Raw genomic sequence first — 18099 nt, forward strand, 5'->3', positions numbered from 1 at the left:
TTTTTATATATAAAATAATTTTTATAACAAATCTTTTTATTTTTTATCTTTTCTTGCACATTGGAATTTCACCACCAACTATTTTTACTATTAGAAGATTTTTCTTTCAAAACTTCAAGCACTTCTTTTGCAATATTCTTAATATCACTTATTATTTTTTCCACATAATATTAGCATTCTCATGTACAGACAAAATCTTAAGATATAAAATATTATTCTAAAAAATACTTTTGTTAATATTCTTTAAATGCCCTCATATAATCCTAAAAATCATTTTACTCTATTTTTTATTTTCTGCCTATTTATCTTAAAGTCCAAAACTAATAATCGATATTGGATATATAAATTTTCACTCGGAATAACTTTACAATCTTTGCAATCTAAACGATCTAATTTTCTTATAAGAAATTAATCAATCTGCATTTACTATATTCATTTTTATAGGTGATAAGATGCTCATCTTTTTTCTTAAAAAAATATTAGCTATTAAGAAATCATAAGCTAAAGAAAAATCTAATATGGTCTTACCACCTTCATTTGTCGTTTTAAATCCATGACCACCATGAATGCTTTTAAAATCATTTATCTTTCTACCAACATGTCCATTTAAATCTCCTCCAATAAAAATTCTTTATTCAAGAGGTATCTTTTGTATTAATTCTTCTAAGTCATTCCAAAATTTTAATTTTGAATCCATATCCAAACCTACTTGAGGAGCATAAGCACTTATAATATTAACAATCATTATTTCAACAACAATCTTTAAAGCTCTGTTAATTTTTATAACATTATCCTTCAAACTCATATCTATAATCACACTTACATCATTGCTAGTACGAATCCCACCCGAATACCATAGTTTATATCATAAACTATTAATCTTCTTAGCCTTCTCTCCAACCCATTTAGTTTCCTGAATGCACATAATATTTATTTTCCTATAAATCATAATATATATTAATTCCATTAATTTTCCTGGAAGGGATCCTATATTTCAAATTCCTATCTTAATTTTAGTTTCACGGACTAGCTTCTTTAGCCCACATTCGTCCTTGATGTGGGAACCCTTGCCTATTTAACACTGCACCTGGGCGCCGGTGTTGCGACCCTTGCACATTTGTCGTTGTATTCATGCAATATAGCGCGTCGCTTCTAGGGAACGCCCTAGCATTAACACAAAATTTTAAAGGATTTATGTCATAATTATTTGACAAGTTTTACGCTGGTTGTCTACTACCTAACGCAACCCTCCACTATTCTCATGTAGTACTTGGGACCTGGCAACGACAGTGTTAATACAAAGACAAATAAAATAAGAAAAAATTAAATAAAATTTTAACCTTTTAAATGCATGAAAATTTAGATTGGCCAAGTAAGTTGAGTGGAGTGATTAAATCAAGCGATTTATGAATATTTTAAACTCATAACTACCCATTAAAGGATCTTAATTTAAGCTTCTTAACTATTACCATGATTTTAAAGTGATTATAGGTCGTCCATGTTGCACAGAGAATCATGTATGATGAAGGACCCAAATTTGTATATAAATCTTTGCTTTGCGACATTGTTATTGGCCTTTATTTCTGTACTGCGTCAAACCACCTCATGAGACATGTTGAAAGTAGGTGCTCCCATGTAAAAGTTTTAGAAAGCAGCAGAGCTTAGGGATTTATCTATTTTGCAACATTCTTTTTGCCTATTGATTGGATCATTTTTTCTCATCACTATGTGCAACCATCTAATATTTGAAAGATCTTTACTGGTCAGTGCATATTCTAAGGCCTATTTTATTGGGGAGCCTTTAGCTTCCATCAATCTTGAACAAGCTTTGAATTGTCTAAACAAAGAACTTAAGAGATTCATAAAAAATTTTAGAAAAATGAAAAAAAATCGATCTACAAGGTTATTTTATGGTTTGGTTGTATCCCCTGACTCAAAACCACAAAACATCAGTATGAATATTTCCATATCGTAAATTATCATAGTTTGCCTTTTAACGCTTATTTTAACACGACCATGGAATGCATCATGTGCATTCAGAACTATCGCAGCTATGTTATTGATTTGTAGCTAAACTAGTACTTTTCATCTTATGCCTATTTTTGAAAAGTTTGCCCTTCCTTAATTCTATATAGCCAGCGATGTGTAGTTTTGTGTCTATTGAAATTTAGTGCCATTTTGCTTCTACGTGCCTACTTGAGATCCATTCATATCTCCACGACTAAGTAAGCTCCATTAGTAATTATATGAATTTATCCACCATGCGCAAGCCATCTTCAACTATCTTAAAGAGGTTATCCTTCTTAAGACATTTTTTGAACCTAGCTGACCTATAAAAGATGCCCATCGCTTACATTTCAAGAACCCCTTAGAAGTATCATGCCATTTTTGTCTTATTTATAATCCTTCTTAAAAATTTTAAGCCAAATAATCACGCCTCTTAGTTTCCCAGGCACATTTAGCATATGTTGTAAATGAATCATGAGGGAGGGGGATCTATAGTTTTCATGTTATCTTATTTAGTTATGGTATGCTGATGATGAGCAACGGAATGATAGGGAAGATTGTGGCAGACTATAGATATATTGATTGTTGAGAAAGGAAGAATCCAAAGCAGGAGGAGAACTCAGGAGATAAAGTGATGCAGGAGTACAATGCTTTTAAATGAATGCGATAAGAACTTGCACGATTTTGAAAAGAACAAATAACAATTAAGACTATTAGCAACTAAAAGATAATAAAAAAACATAAGAGGGGTAGCTACGCTTAGGCCAAATCACATTCTAATTACTTGAACCATCAAAATAATTTAAAATTTCAACAACATACGAATTAAGTAGTTACTCAACAAAAATCCGTAATCTAACAATGAGATGAGCAACATATAAAGTACGCTCAAATCCTACGTTTACTAATCGGAGGCAGAGGGCGAGGCAGGCACGATTCCTTGCTAATTGATCACCACCTATAAGATGAGCGGATTAGGAAAATAAGTGAAAAGGGGAAGAAGTTCACCCTTGTGGTTGTCTAGAAACAATTTGCCATTGGACGTTGGCAAGTTGTTCGTCGATGGCTTCCGAAAGTGTGAAGATGATGCGGTCCACGTACTCTTCAATGGAATTATCGACTTTCGGGATGAAATCAAAGAAGGTGGAGTGGAGGATGTTGACGTTCCCTTGCTCGTCGTAAGAGAATCCGCAATCAAGTTCCGGGTGGGCCATTCATTGGTTTCGAAAGGTTGATGTGTGGACGAAGATCGTTGTTGCTCCCTTGAAGACTCTACTAGAGAGAAAGAAGTTTCTCTAAAAGTTGAAGTGGAGAAGGAGGAGGGGGTGGCCGGCCAATGAAGGAGGCTACGGGAAGACTTTTGGTTCAGATTTTGTGGAGGGAATTTTGTTCAAACAACTCCTTAATTAATCCCCTTGAGGCATTGATTGAAAGGAATTAATGAAGGAGAAGAGAGAGGGGCGGCTGGCAAGAAAGAGGGAGAGAGGGTTTAATTTAATTACAATAGGAGAGACTCTCTTTTGGAAAGAAATTAAATAGATGGGGGCATGGGGATTTCGGCCAAGAGAGAGGGAGAGGAGTTTTGAATTATTTCCAAGAGCAGAGATTGGTTTTAGGAAATAAATCCAATGAGAAATTATATGGGGGCCGACAACATAGAGAAAGGGGGTGGGGCTTAAAGCAAGTGTTTATTGCTTGCTTAATTGGGAAACTTAAATTAGGGAAGAGCAATTAAACCCAATTCAATTAAAAAATTGATTTAGATGAGATTTGAAGGCTTTCCTAAAATAGATTTTGTATTTTAGGAAAGATTTTGAATTTCAAATCACTTGGATTTGAATTCAAAATTAATCCCAATTATATTCAATCTACATTACGAAATAAGGAAAAAGAGAGGGAAGGGCTAGGGTGGGCCGGCCGGTGGTTGAATGTGGAGGGAGGAGGCCGGCAGGTGAGGAGGGATGGTTCAGTTGGGGGATGGGGGGTTGATAGGAAACACTTGCGTTCGCAAGTAACCTAACCAAAATCAGCGAACATTTAACAGCAAAACTGCTGTCCGCAGCAGGAAAATAGCATAAATCTGCTGTTTACAGCAGAAAAAACAGCATGAAACAGGGAAAACGTAGAGAAAAACACAAGTAGAAGCTTGTATTTCACTAGAAAAAGAAGAAAACAACAAAGATACAATTGATCCTCAATTCAAGAGGAGGATCGAGGGGGGGGCTTGGTGGTGGTCTTTGGCCAACAGGTAAAAGGGAGAGAAGAAGGGGAAATAGGTTAGAGAACCAAGAACTCACCTGAGGGTGGTTGTTGGGTAATTCGTTTAGCCTCTCCTAGGCTCTTCTCCAAAACTCACAAACTCACCAAGAGACACAAAATCTGGAATTTCAGTAATAATCATTCATCCCCTCAAAATAAACACGAGGGGCTTATAAATAGCCTCCAACAAAGAAAGGGAAATAAATGACAACATTGCCCCTAGGGCTTACACATGACAAAGCCCTTAAGTAAGGGCAAAATTGGAAATGTAAATAAAACAAATATATATAAAGACTAAAAAAATAGATCAGCGCCATTGTGGCCTTAGATTGGCGGCTACGCCTCTAATAAACTTTCCAAGATTCAATGTCCCCATCATAAAGTGAAGAAAGTGATGGAGAAATTAAAAGAATGAATGCCTCAAAGGAAGAGAGATGGGAGGTAAAAAGAAATAAACCATGAAGAACCTAAAGGAGGAATCAATCCTTAGAAGTGATGCTAAAAACTATTTTTTATTCCATCATAAATTTACAAACTTTTTGACCCCCTAAAATTAAAAATATATCAAACATATTCAAAATGATAAATGATCATTTCACCCTTCTTAATTAATAAGTAATAAATAAGAAAAAATGATAAACTAAACATGATTATTTTGATAGAAACGATCCTCAATTCTGATAATTGAAACTAAGCATCTCGCATTGCATCAAATTGTTATTGTGATTGTGATTGTGGAAAACAATTCAATGGTTATGATCATGGGCCGTCTTATCCAAATTATTTGAGTTCATTTATCTGCTTAGTCTTTCTCCATTCATTCTTGTGAGGTCTATGAGATCTTATATCTAATTTATGTAACTATAGTTTATAGCCAACACCACCTTTGCTTCTCTTTCCATTTCTTCTCATTAATGTATTTATCTCTCTTATTGGTTCATTTTTTGAGATGTGCCCAATCACTTATTGTATATTTTATCACTATATCTCCAGCAGGTGTTACATTCATTTGTTCTTTAGTACAATCATTTATCGTAATATTCTTTCAAGTTTTACTATATATCCATCTTAAGATTCTTATTTGTGCCACACCTGACTATCATTTATTATAACTGTTATTGTTGAAGAAGGGGAGAAAATTACACCACATGCAATTCTTAATAAAAATCAATTGTCAAGAGTGATTTATAATACCGATCCCAAATAGTTGGGAAAAGATTCATGGTGATGATTATGATCATATTAAGTCTTCTAGTAGTCGGGTTATAAAGTTTTCATCAGCTTTTGTTTCTCTTGCCATCAGTGCTAATATTTGTTTGAATGATGGTTTTTTTTTTTCTTATTTTTATATTGCTGCTATTTTTTATGACATTTATGTTCTTTACTTGATAGAAACTGGTCGGGTTTTTGCTACCGGTTTGAACAACTTTGGACAATTAGGAACAACATCTGCAAAGACGCATATCCTAGTATGTATTATTTATTTATTTTTATCGTGCACAGCTTTCTGTGCATGTTTTCTTTTTTTTTTTTTTAACCATATTGCATTCATTTTTAGTTTAGATGTTTATGCATTTGATTTCTTTCTGGTTATTTTCCTTATTTTAGTATATGCTTTATCTTGATATGGTTGTGTGTGTAGTTATCTTCTTAATTTTAAAATCCGTTTCCAAATTCAGTAGAGAAACCGGTCTTTTTGAAGGATCATTGCTGTTCGTTTTGGCATATTGGTTATTGTTTTTATTTACTTTTGAATAAATTTAGACGGGATGTGAAGGCGGTGCTAAGCATTCTTGGACTTTAGCAAGTTACACATCCTTGTAACAGCATTGCAATGACTGGAGATTGCTTTCCTTCTTATTTATTTGTGGTTCAAATTTTGTAGAGCTGATTATAAAGTTTTTGTGGCCACTGGCAGCGCATGAACTTTTAAACTGTAACACCATCTTCTTGGAACACAGGGACATCTTTGTTACATTTTTTTGCATTTGTTTTATTATAAGTGTTCTAGGCTTAAATCATGTGACCAATGCAGTTATAGCCAAAAAGTAATCTTGGTCTGCTGCAATACATGCATATGCATGTTTGGAGTAGTAGGATGATACATACAGGCATACATACATATACATACATATATGGCTATAACTGCCATATTTACAAGATTATGTACATTTTATGGCTAATCTTGATTTCCATCTATAGCGTTTTTTCGGAAAATCTATAGCCTATTATCAGGATAATGAAGTCTTTGCCCATAAATTCAATAAATGATTATATGAGCAACTTGGTAGAAAAATTTCAGATAGCTGCTGTGGCTTCTGAATGTCCAAGATGATGGCTGATTTGTGGCCATCCTCTCAACATTATAGAATAAGCCTTCAATGAGAGATTAGAATGGTTAAGAAGGATTTTAGGAATTTTTTTAGAGGTTCGCTATTGAATGGTAACTTGAGTGTTGTTTAATGCTGCAGATGAATTTATTTTGCTGTTCTCTCATGCTTACTGTTCCAGCTAGTTGTCCTTTTGTTTTTCTGTTCCTACTTCCCTGGACAGCAGTATAGTGCTTTTCTCTGCTTTCATTTTGCGATAATGACCTCTTGGTTTACTATTTTGGGATTGATTCCAATATTCCATGCTGGGACATCAAATAGCTTCTTGTTGAGATAGCAAACAAAAAGTAAAAGCAATGAACAAACAGCAACAATAGCACATGACAAGCATCAGCCAATGGCAGCAAGTAGCAAAGCAACAACCAAGCTGCAAGGCTGGAGTGGTAGTATATATATACTTTTTGGAACTGTAAGCATGAGAGAAAAACTTTCAAAATTTATATATATGAAAGATCAATTTAAATGCTTATATAATCAATTAAATATTCGTTTAAATTGTTATAATTGTTGAGAAAAACTTTCAAAATTTTATGTTCAATATTAAAGCATGTGTTTACAAAGTATTAAGAAATTTCATTTGAAAATAAAATAATATTAAATACTTTTTATAAAATCTCAATTACAAGTTTGAATTAATAATATTTTATAATTTATATTAAAAGAAACGTATCATATGTAAAAAAAACAACAAAATAGAGATTAATGATGTTTGGTTTAGTAAATAAGACAAAATATTAAAAGAGATGAAATTTATAAATTCAAATGATGAGGTCATGATGTTGATCCTCTCGACGAAAAATTGCAACTTCTTATGGAATTTCTTGAATAACTTGATCTATATTATAGTTGATAAGCATATCATAATTAATAAGCATACTTATATATGCAAGTTTATACCTATTGTTGTATTCATATATCTTTATTCAGCTCGCAAGCAGCACTTTTGATGGCTAATTGTCTTTATTTAACGATTGATTTTATTATTTTTATTTTATGTCTTGCTACGTATATATGCTAAAGAGAATAAGAAGTGTAGGGGATATGAAGAGGTGAGTATGAATGGGTATTTAATGAATATGAATTAAGACTAGAAGAAAAAGGAATGGGAAACATTGAGTATATGGAGAGTGGAATAGGAATGAGTATTTAATGAATATGAAGAAATACTAAGAAGCATTAGATTAAATATGAAGAAATACTAAGAAGCATTAGGGAATTTAAAGGATTTCTTCATTTATTTGCTTAAATGAAAAGTAATTACATTTAATCATTTTTAAAATTATCAAATAATCATAATAAGATAATATAAAATCAAAAGGCAGGATTATATTTGAATAATTAAAATGAAAGGATAGAATTTTATTTGAGAATAAACTCAAGCGGTTTTTATGATAGTAGTATATACATTCTTATTCTGTTACGTGGAAACAAAGATAAGAAAAATTACTTTTACCGGTTCTGTCTGCTCAACCTGAAGCAGAAAAAACGTTTAAACAGTCTATAATTGTATCCTAAGAGAACACCGTTTTGTCAATTTTAATTCCTTCTCGGCTAAGAAAAATAAAAGAAAAAACTTTGAGTGGAAGTTGAAATGGTCTTACTTTTATTGAATGTCCTTCTATATACGATCCATGTCTATTTGAATTTAGGTATTCTAATTGAGCTTCTGTGTCGCACCAATGTAACTTATATCAGCTAGTTCTCACAGGTGCCTTTTCTACATCCATTTCTTGCAGGAACCTTTCCAGATTTCTGGGTTGCCTGAAAAAGTTGTGCAGATCTCTGCTGGTTACCATCATTCTGCTGCTGTCACTGGTGTGGGCATAAGCACATGTGTAACTATTCTTATTAGTAGCATGCTTTTACAATATTTCTCCTTTTTGTTTAAACTTCATTAGTTTAATGTTTATAAAACTGTAGAAGGTTCTAGGTTATTTTATAATTTAGAATATCTTGGACTAAACTTTATATTGGAAGCTAACACTTGTTGCTACTTAAAAGAACTCGCTCTTCAGTAACTATAAGTGATTCTCGCTTTCTTTTGAGAATAATGCTTTTTTTTTTTCCGTTTGAATCTGCGGGGAAATGTGAATGATTTACATGGACGTTGCATGGGTAGGTCAGCTTTTCTTGTGATGCTCAACTTAAAAACTTGACTAATTCTCATCATATTAAAAAATGTTGATCTCCTTTCCCTATGCTAGCTATTTTTTATTTCTGTTGTTCTCTTTCTTTTCTACCTATTGATGGAGCATAGGATGGCTAAATTTGTTAGTTTCGTTAACTAAAAGTCTATCTCATTTTACATGTCATATGTTATGCTTTTTTGTCTTTCACTATCCAAGTTAAATGTTAGTGGTTAATGTGCCATTTTTCATATTGAATTATTTTTTTATTTTCCTTATTTGTTTAAGGGTAAATTAGTTATTTTGATTATGGCACTATTAGCATAGATAGTGCATAACATCATGTAATTGAGATGGTGATGATGAAATGTTTTGAGCGATTGTTCTATGAGATGCTTGCCTTTTATTGCTTCTTTTTGTGCTTTCAGGATTCATTTAGGATTCAACACCTTGTCTTAATGATTTGTCAATTCAAATTTTGGAGGAATTAATATTAATAGATTGAGGATTCGCTACATCTTTCTTTTCCCATCCATTCCTCCCTTCTCCTCTCTAAATCCCTATGTTTTCACATTTCCACTGTTTATCTTACATCTATTTTGGTATCAGAGCTGCCTGCTGTCTCTGAAGAATTTGATGCACTTATTGGTTTTTTTGTTGTCTTATTACACTTTTTCTGCTATTTCCTATGCTGGCAAACATCTTTTAGGTGCCACATTTAGCAAAAAACTATTTCTTATGATTTCATGCTTTCTCTTTTTGCAGTTAACCGGTGAATAATCTCAATTCCGCTCATATGAATAGTAAATGCCTCCAATTCATTCAAAAATAAAAAAAATCCAATCCTCTTCCATAACTTCATCCCCAAAAATCTACCAATGCCATCAAATATGCATATCTTTTTTTATTTGACTTTGAAATTTATATTAGATTTCAGATTTGGAATTTAGATTTAAAATTTGATTTTAATATTTGAATCTGAATTTGAGTTAAAAACCAACTCATCCTTTCCTAAAATTTTTCCAATTGAATGCTTATCCAGTTATCCTTAACACCCTTGATTTTCACCTACAAACTAGCAACAAATCTTCCAAATTGAGATATCCAAATCTTATTCTGATTAACCTCATCCTTTGCAACATCTCGAACCATATTCTGCCTAATCTATTTGATCTCTACAAAACTGGCCTTATTGAAATTGAATTCTATACCTTATCTTAGTCATCTGACTCATTTCATTCTAAATCAAATCCATTGAGGTCCCCATTTCTTATCCAATTGAATGAAAAAAAGGAAATTAGTTCCTTTCTGTCACCATTACAAATAAAAGGATCACTTTATATCAATCTATCGCTATGCATGAAGGCCTCTAGCCTAAGATCGCTTTAATTTTTCAAAGTTGATTATTAGTGCTCAAGCAAACCATCAATCCATATCTTCTCCTTCTTCTCTCACCTCATGATGTTTTTCCCGTGGGAGGAGTTTTTTATTCATCTCTTATTCTAGACATGGAAATTCCATTTATCTTTTCTTCTTCGCTAATGTAATTCTCAGAGAATGGATCTCATCAGCATAATCATACAACAAAAACTCTCTGGTTCCTCCAACTTTGTTAAGTGCCATTGAATAATTTTGTCATTTGTGTTTTATTCTATATTTCAATAACTGGAAAATTTTATTGGTTAATTTATCTTTTTTTATTTTTGAAATATTTTGATTTTTTTCCTATTTGCTTATCATCTGTAATTTTGTTATTTGGAATAAAGAACTATTATTGTAAAATGTAAATAGTGCTTAGAGTTTTGCCATTGAGATGACATTGAATGATTTATTATGAGTTTAGGTTCAATGAGATTTCAAGCCCTTATGAATGCCTTATAATTCTCTCCTTTGTGTTTTCAGGATTGATTTCATGCCATCAATATTCGACGCTATCTTTTGATGAATCATCATTTATTGCTTGAGGGATTTTATTATCTTTCTTTTTCGTTCTATTTTTTCTCCCAAATCTCAATTCTCATTTTTCCCAAATCTCAATTCTCATTTTTTTGCTTGGTATTCTGAATCAAAGCATCGTGCATTTTATGAAGAATTTGATGCATTTATTGATGTTTTTTGTTGTTTCTCTTTTATCTTTCTGTTATTTTTTGTGCCAAAAATCACCTCTTAACCATATATATATTCTATGAACCGTCTCTCATGGTTTCACCCTTCTCGACTAATAACAAATTTCTAATAATCATACATTTCATTTAAAATGCAAAGGCCCCTATTCATTCTAAAGTTGAAAAAAAAAAAAAAATCCCGTTCCCCTTCCACAATCTGCTCACAAACCTATACTACTTCCATCAAATATAAATCCTTCATCTGTCATTTGAATATAAAATTTAAGTTAAATTTTATATTTAAATTCCGTTTTTATAAGTATAATTTAAATTGAGTTCTAACGACCTTATCCTTTCCTAAGGATTTCTTAATTGATTTGCTAATTTTAACCTCATTAATTATCTCCAATACATTAGATCAAACTTTCTAAATTTAAACCTATACTTATTCTATTCTAATTAATCTTATCCTTCATAACCACATCTGAACACAATCTACCTATTGTACTCTTCCCAAAACCAATCTTATTTAATTTGGAACCTACATTTAACCATAGCCATCTTATTGAAAATCAAATCTATTTGTGTTTCTAAATCCAAATTTGTTCCAATCAACCCTAGTCAGCCAAATGCAACCAAGAATGAAACTAAAAAAAACCAATTCATTTTAGTCATTCTACAAATAAGAGGATCAATTTAGATCTATCACTATGGCTTGGAAAGATGCTAAAGCTTTAAAGCGACTATTTTCTTATTTGGGTAAAAGATAGAAGAACTTCCTAACCTTTGTAATGTTGTTTTACATGTTTTTTTAGAGGATGGGAGACTCTTCATCTGGGGGAATAACTCCTGTGGACAGCTTGGTCTTGGAAAGAGTAATCTTCCCTCTTACCCTGAACATATTTTCCGCTTATTTACTAGCACTTGTTCATTTGCTTTATGTTTGAAGTTGTTCTAGTGTTCATAAAGCTTGCAACTTTCCTTAAACATCCTGTATAAAATTGTCTATGGGATGGAATGATCATATTTTTTTCCAGACCGCTCCTCCCCCAAATCACCAGTACTTTCCACCACCTAAAATTTAAGATGCACTAAACAGGGATATAAAAAAAGATTAAAAACAGGTTTTAGCACGTCAATTTCTTTTGGATGAAAAATTAAATTAATGCAATATTATGTTTTATGAGATTCTTAGACATACCATATCTATGTACAAAAACTAGTAATTCCTATTACTTTTAAGTTTTTATGGTTCATGGGCTTTAGCCTTGTACGTATTGTTATAGTATTGATGGATGGATAACATCTTGGACAACTTTGCTTAAAGCAATGATACTCATTAGATGATACTTTGTTGCGGGTAGAAAATTGTAACTAATTTTCCTGTGATAGCTGTTGGAGAACACTGGAAAATTATGTGCTTGACATGCAGAGCCAAGACAATGTATGTTATTCAATTCCCACTCTTTATTTTTGTTTTTCTTTTAAAGCCCTCTTGTAGGCTTTTCTTGATCAAAATATCTATTGATAGTAGTTTTATGGTGCTTTAGAGATTTTTGAGGGCTTCCAAAGTTTTTTGGTTTTTTTTTATTTGAAGGATAGAAATTTATCCCATATATTTTATAAAGAGGCATAAGACCAATTATAAGATTTTGCGAAGAGTCACTTGACAAATGCTTGACACAAGAGCCAAACAAAAATGCACACTTGATATTTTTCTAAGAGATAAGCAATAGTATGAGATGTATTGATCAAAACAATAGTATGAGTAGGGATCGAACCCATGACCTCATGGTTGGGAACTGAGGTATAAACCTCTAAGCCAATGCTTGGTTCATTCCTAAGTTCTTTAGGTTGATAATTGAAGAAGCAGTTTTTTGGACGCTTGCATGTGGAAGCTCCAAATTTTGCCAAAATGTTAAACTTTGAATTAGTTGTCAAAATGACATATCAATTTATGCTCTTGTAGGTTTATGATTGAGTTGGGGTGAATCTTTTTGAACACCAACCATAATCAACCAACCATTTTGTCAAATCTACAAGCTCTAACGTTCAGGGTGTGCTTGGTTTAAAGGAATTGAAGGGAATGTTAATGCAGCTTGCTCACAATTTCATAGTTGATGTTTGGTTCTAATCTAATTAATAGTTAAGTACATTTAACCTAGACTATGTGAAAAAATGATTTTTTTTTTCATTGATATTGTCTTACTCAACCTAGTGAAAAATCGGAATATAGTTTATTGGTTCGTCCCTGTGACTTAGTTGTTCTCTCTTTATAATGAACAAAGCTCAATGGCAATTTAAATTCCATTTATTTTCCATTTCTAGTTCCTTTACTTTTCCTCTTATTCAATCCCTTCAAATAATGTAGAGCCTTTAGGTATGATTGATTTTTTTGGCTATATTGGTTGAATTGATTGATTTAATTGAGGTAGTGTAGAACTGTATTTACGTGAGTAAAGTCAATCAAGTCAATATTGAATATTGTTGATCAAACAGAGGACAAGTTACCTAAGTTAAAATGATCAGATCTATGAAAATTGTATTGAACCATTAAGTTGCCTTACTGAGTTACCTGAAATAATCATAAAGATAATCTTTGACGAGTCTCCAAAAAATATCAGCAAGAAACCATTTAAACTAGACAAGTTGATCGAGAAGAATCCACCAGTAGCGATATTTTACTTGCAGTACTTGACATGCATACTCAGCCAAAAGTCACATCTGTTCAATAATATTTGGCCTAATACCATATAGTGGTAATTTTTTTAAGTAAACGATCCATGGCCAACTACAAAGTCATTGCATTATGCTATTTTTGACCGAATCATCTTTAGTGTTTCCTATACCATCGACGTTAGTTCTCCTTTGCATAAACTGAGATTTTAGAGATAGGTACAAGGGCTGAAAAATCACCGGGCTTTAGGTAGTTATGAATCTCAAAGATCCAACTCATTTTATTCATTTCCTTTATGAATTGGTGTACTCATTTTAGATGCTTTTAATCTAACCGATTTCTTTTCTTTATGTGAATATGTGTAAAAATTTAAAATTAAAATTTACCATATCTATAAATTATTTAGTATATTCAATATTAATAAATTAATTTCCTATTTATTTAAAATAATAATTTACTATATCTATGAATTATTTAGTGTCAAACCCTATTTTGACCCCATACAGTCAATCTAGAGTGTAACAGAGAAGGAGAATTTGAACTCACATGCTTCTTACCTATACCCATTTTGAAAAATTGATATCAGAATTAGATGAGTAAGAAGTAGCCTATTCAGACTACCCGAATATTTCTAATTATTTCTAGCTTTATACTTCATAACAGGGAGCATATGTAATTTATAGGAAACACTTGGATTCACAAGTGTTCCTAGCCAAAATCAGTAAACTGCAGCGATGATATTGCTGTCCACAGCAGGAAACAGCCCCCAAACAGAGAAAAATAGGAGTTTTACACAAGAAATCTGAGAAAAAACCAAACAAAACCCTTGTATTTCACTAGTAGATGAATAAAACAGCAAAGATACAATTTGATCCTCAATTCGAGAGGAGGATCGATCTCTCCCAAATCTCTAGACGCCGCTAGAGCCCAAAGAAAACCTAAATCTAAGAGATCTCAAATTTCAGCCAAATTCAAGATACTCAAACCCTAGAAAAAACATCTATTTAATGCATACAAATCAAAAGGAATTCCCTAAACAGTCCCTACATTCAAATTTCTCTCTGAAACCCCCCAAAAATCCTTCCTAAAAACGCTATGTCTGAGCGTGTCGGCCTGCCCTGATCTCCGCAGGAGCGGGAGATCCCGCCTTGTTCGACACCTCTGCTGGTTCCCGCTGCCGGACCAGGCTGGAACCCGGTCCACGTGAGTCGGTCTAACAATCACCCCCCTCCTGAAAATCCACCTTGTCCTCAAGGTGAGATATGCTTGTGTTCCGGTGGAGTGTGGCCGTCCTTGAGGTGACTGAAAGCTCCTTACTGTATTGCTTAAATCAAGGGCTGCACGGACAGGGAACATCCCCTCCCCCTCTTCCAATCTGATTGCATCCAGTCTGTGTAGTTCCACTAGAGATTATCTTCCCCCACCTCTTGTACGTCCTCTAACCATGGTCTAAGTGTTGTGATGACTTTGGATAGCCCTGCATATCCCTTTATGACTACCCTTCTCTCATCCACCATTAATTCCATCGTGAGTGCTCCCCAATAGTCCTTGGTTTCCCCCAAGGTTTGCAACCACTTCATCACCCAGTGATGACATCAGTGCTTCCTAACCTAGTGGGAGAAAGCCCTCCCTTACTTGAATCCCCTAGGATGGTCAACATCACTCCTTTACAAATTCTTTGGCCTTTCTCACCTTTCCTGTACCCATCATCACCCCATAACAACCGGTGTCCACCAATTTCACTCCAGTTGGGTTGACGACCTGAGTGAAATGAAATTGTGGGTAACCCACTATCAATTAGCACCACCACCTCACGGTCAGCTATCTCTCCTTTCACTTTCATAGTGTGACCAGAGTGAATCCCACTACAGAGTTCAGAGATACTTCTTGCCACATCCAAGGTGCAAATTTTCCTCATATCCAGATCTGCTCCCACCTCCTCTTCTCGTCTTCACAGACAAGGAAACCTGAAGAGTTCGATTCCTTGCACCTATGCCCTTCGGCATGTACTTCTCATCACATCTAGAAGCAGAATCCCTTTGTCCTCTTATCCTGCATCTCCTTAACTGTCAGCCTCTTGAAATTCCCCGACTCCCTCCTCCTACTGCTTCTCCCGGGTTGTCTCATTACTGTTGCCTGATGCAGGTCCCTTGGGTGCTAGAAGAGTGGTCGTCGTCCTGTAAGAGCCTCTTGAGCGATTTCTCGAGCGCCCCCTCTTTATGTTTTCTTCTGATCTTCTACCAACTGCCGTAGCTCCATAAGCCTTTCCCAGGTTTCCTCGGCTCCAGTACCCTGACTGCTGTTCGGATCTCTGGTTTCAGCCCCTTCATGAAGTTCCCTTCTAAGGCTGATCTCTGAAATGTTATCCAAATCTGCTAGCCAACGACTCAAATCGATCCCGATAAATCTGCCACAGTCCCTTCTTAAGTCTCAAGGCAAAGAATTGCTCATAAAGTCTCCTTCCCCGTAGGCTTCAGAAACGCTCTAATAAGCAATCATTGAATCTCTCTTTAGCTCCGGATGGGCTCCCTCTTTGTCCACGCCACTGATACCATGCCAAAGCTTTCCCTTTCCAGACACAGGACCCGCCACTGTCAATTTTTCTATACTCTATCAAACCCTTGACAGGCAAAGTAACGCTCCACTTTGTAGATCCACCCAATGGCCGTTCTTCGCCCTCAAAGACGGGCATTTTCAGCTTCCTCACCTGTAGGTCTCCTCCGTTTCTCCGGTACCCGTCCATAACCTCCCATTCTCAAAGGCGAGAGTCCCCCAAGTTGTCCCGATTCATCCCTCCGACGATTATATTCGGAATCACTCTTCATACTTCACCTCTTCTTCCTTCGAAACTCACCTCGGACAGCTGAATTCCTTCAAAATTCAGCACCTCGACGATGACGTTCCTCCCTTCTTCCTTCAAAAACAGGTCCCTCGACGCTAGAATCCTTTCGAATTCAGCACCTCGGCGATGAATTTTCTTCCCTTCCCCCTTCAAAAATTCAACACCTCGACGCTGTGGATTTCTTTCAATTTCAGCACCTCGGCGACTTGAAATTCTTCCTTCCTTCGATCAAATCAGCCTTCCTGTTGATCGTATCCCCTACTCAATTCCTCCTCTCTAGAAAGCGTGTTCTCGAGGGGCATGTCGTTTTCTCCTCCAGGATCTCCGCCTCCGAATTTCTCACTCCCCCTCAATATGGGATTCGGAATTTCCTCCTCATGCCCTGGCGTCGGGTTTAGTCTCCCTTACTCCGATTTGCCGCCCGGATTAGGCTCTTCCATTTCACAAGTTAAGTTTCTTCATCATTCCTCCATCAGCGGATGAACTTCCCCTCCTAACCTTTCATTGTTAGAGGATCTTGATTTTGAAATTGCAGATAATTTCCTTTCCTGCAAATCAGGCTTTCAATTTGGCCGACTTTTGCCTTTCCAAGACGTTAAGCTTCTTTTCCGCCATCTTCTCCCAAGGAATCTCAAAAAATATCACTTCCAGAGCCCAAAAAGCTCGCTTTGAAAGAATCAGGATTTTCCAGCCGCCTTAAGGTTCCCAAACAACGAGCTCTGATACCAATTTGAAGGAAACACTTTGGATTTCACAAGTGTTCCTAGCCAAAAATCAAGTAAACTGCAGCGATGGTAATTGCTTGTCCACGAGGAAAACAGACCCCAAATTAGAGAAAAAAACCAGAGAATTTTGACACGAGAAAATCTGGAGATGAAAAAATCAGAACAAAACACCCTTATTCATCCACTAGTAGAATGGAATAAAACAGCCCAAAGATTACCATTTTGATCCTCAATTCGAAGAAGAGGAGGAATCGGCAATCTCTCCCAAATCTCATGACGCTGCCTAAGAACCCAAAGAAAACCTAAATTCTAGAGATCTCAAATTTCAGCCAAATTCAAGATACTCAAACTCTAGCAAAATCAACTATTTAATGCATACAAATCAAAAGGAATTCCCTAAACAATCCCTACATTCAAATTTCTCTCTGAAACCCCCAAAAAATCCTTCCTAAAATGCTCTGTTTGAGCTGTTGGCCCGCCCGATCTCCGCAGGAGGCGGAGATTCCGCCTGTTCGCGCCTCTGCCGGTCCCGTGCGGACGGGCTGGACCGGTCTAATAGTAGTATACCTCAAATAAAAATGCACATCTCAATTAAAATATAGAGCTTTACTAAAACATTTAAAATTTATTTACATATCAAAAAATTTGTACAGCTCTCACTCAGTTCCCTTTATACACCCAAAAAGTGTATGCACATAAAATAATAGTCAATTGTCCTGACTACTACCCCGCTGTCTCTTTCCCCTTGCTTGCAGTACAATCACTGCTAGTGAGCTAGAGCTCAATGAAATATGCAAACAATGTATATGAAATAATAATGAGCATGTTCACAATTACTGTTAAAATATGTATATTTTCATACAAAATATAAGAAATATATAACTCCACTTTCTATTATGTTTACTATTCAACACATCATATAAATTATATGATAACTATATGCTTTTGCACCCTTCTAATTTTTCAAT

At 34.8% G+C, this 18099-nt stretch overlaps 1 protein-coding gene across 5 annotated transcripts in view; it reads left to right on the forward strand.

The window, feature by feature from the left end:
• LOC110101559 (ultraviolet-B receptor UVR8) overlaps window positions 1–18099 on the forward strand; it is a 44359-nt gene that overhangs the window by 2798 nt on the left and 23462 nt on the right. For 4 of the 5 annotated variants that reach the window (XR_002303709.2, XM_020829495.2, XM_020829498.2 and 1 more), the window contains exons 2-4: window positions 5659–5735; window positions 8393–8471; window positions 11703–11762. Coding sequence is in view for 4 of the 5 variants with exons in the window: in XM_020829495.2 (XP_020685154.1) it covers window positions 5659–5735; window positions 8393–8471; window positions 11703–11762 (216 nt within the window). In the remaining variant the exon portion in view is untranslated. The remainder of the gene's footprint in view (window positions 1–5658; window positions 5736–8392; window positions 8472–11702; window positions 11763–18099) is intronic. The other variant, XM_020829496.2, reaches the window with a different exon arrangement.

The sequence above is a fragment of the Dendrobium catenatum genome, unplaced genomic scaffold (genome assembly GCF_001605985.2).
Source record: "Dendrobium catenatum unplaced genomic scaffold, ASM160598v2 fragScaff_scaffold_1209, whole genome shotgun sequence".
In the NCBI taxonomy this organism is placed as follows: Eukaryota; Viridiplantae; Streptophyta; class Magnoliopsida; order Asparagales; family Orchidaceae; genus Dendrobium; species Dendrobium catenatum.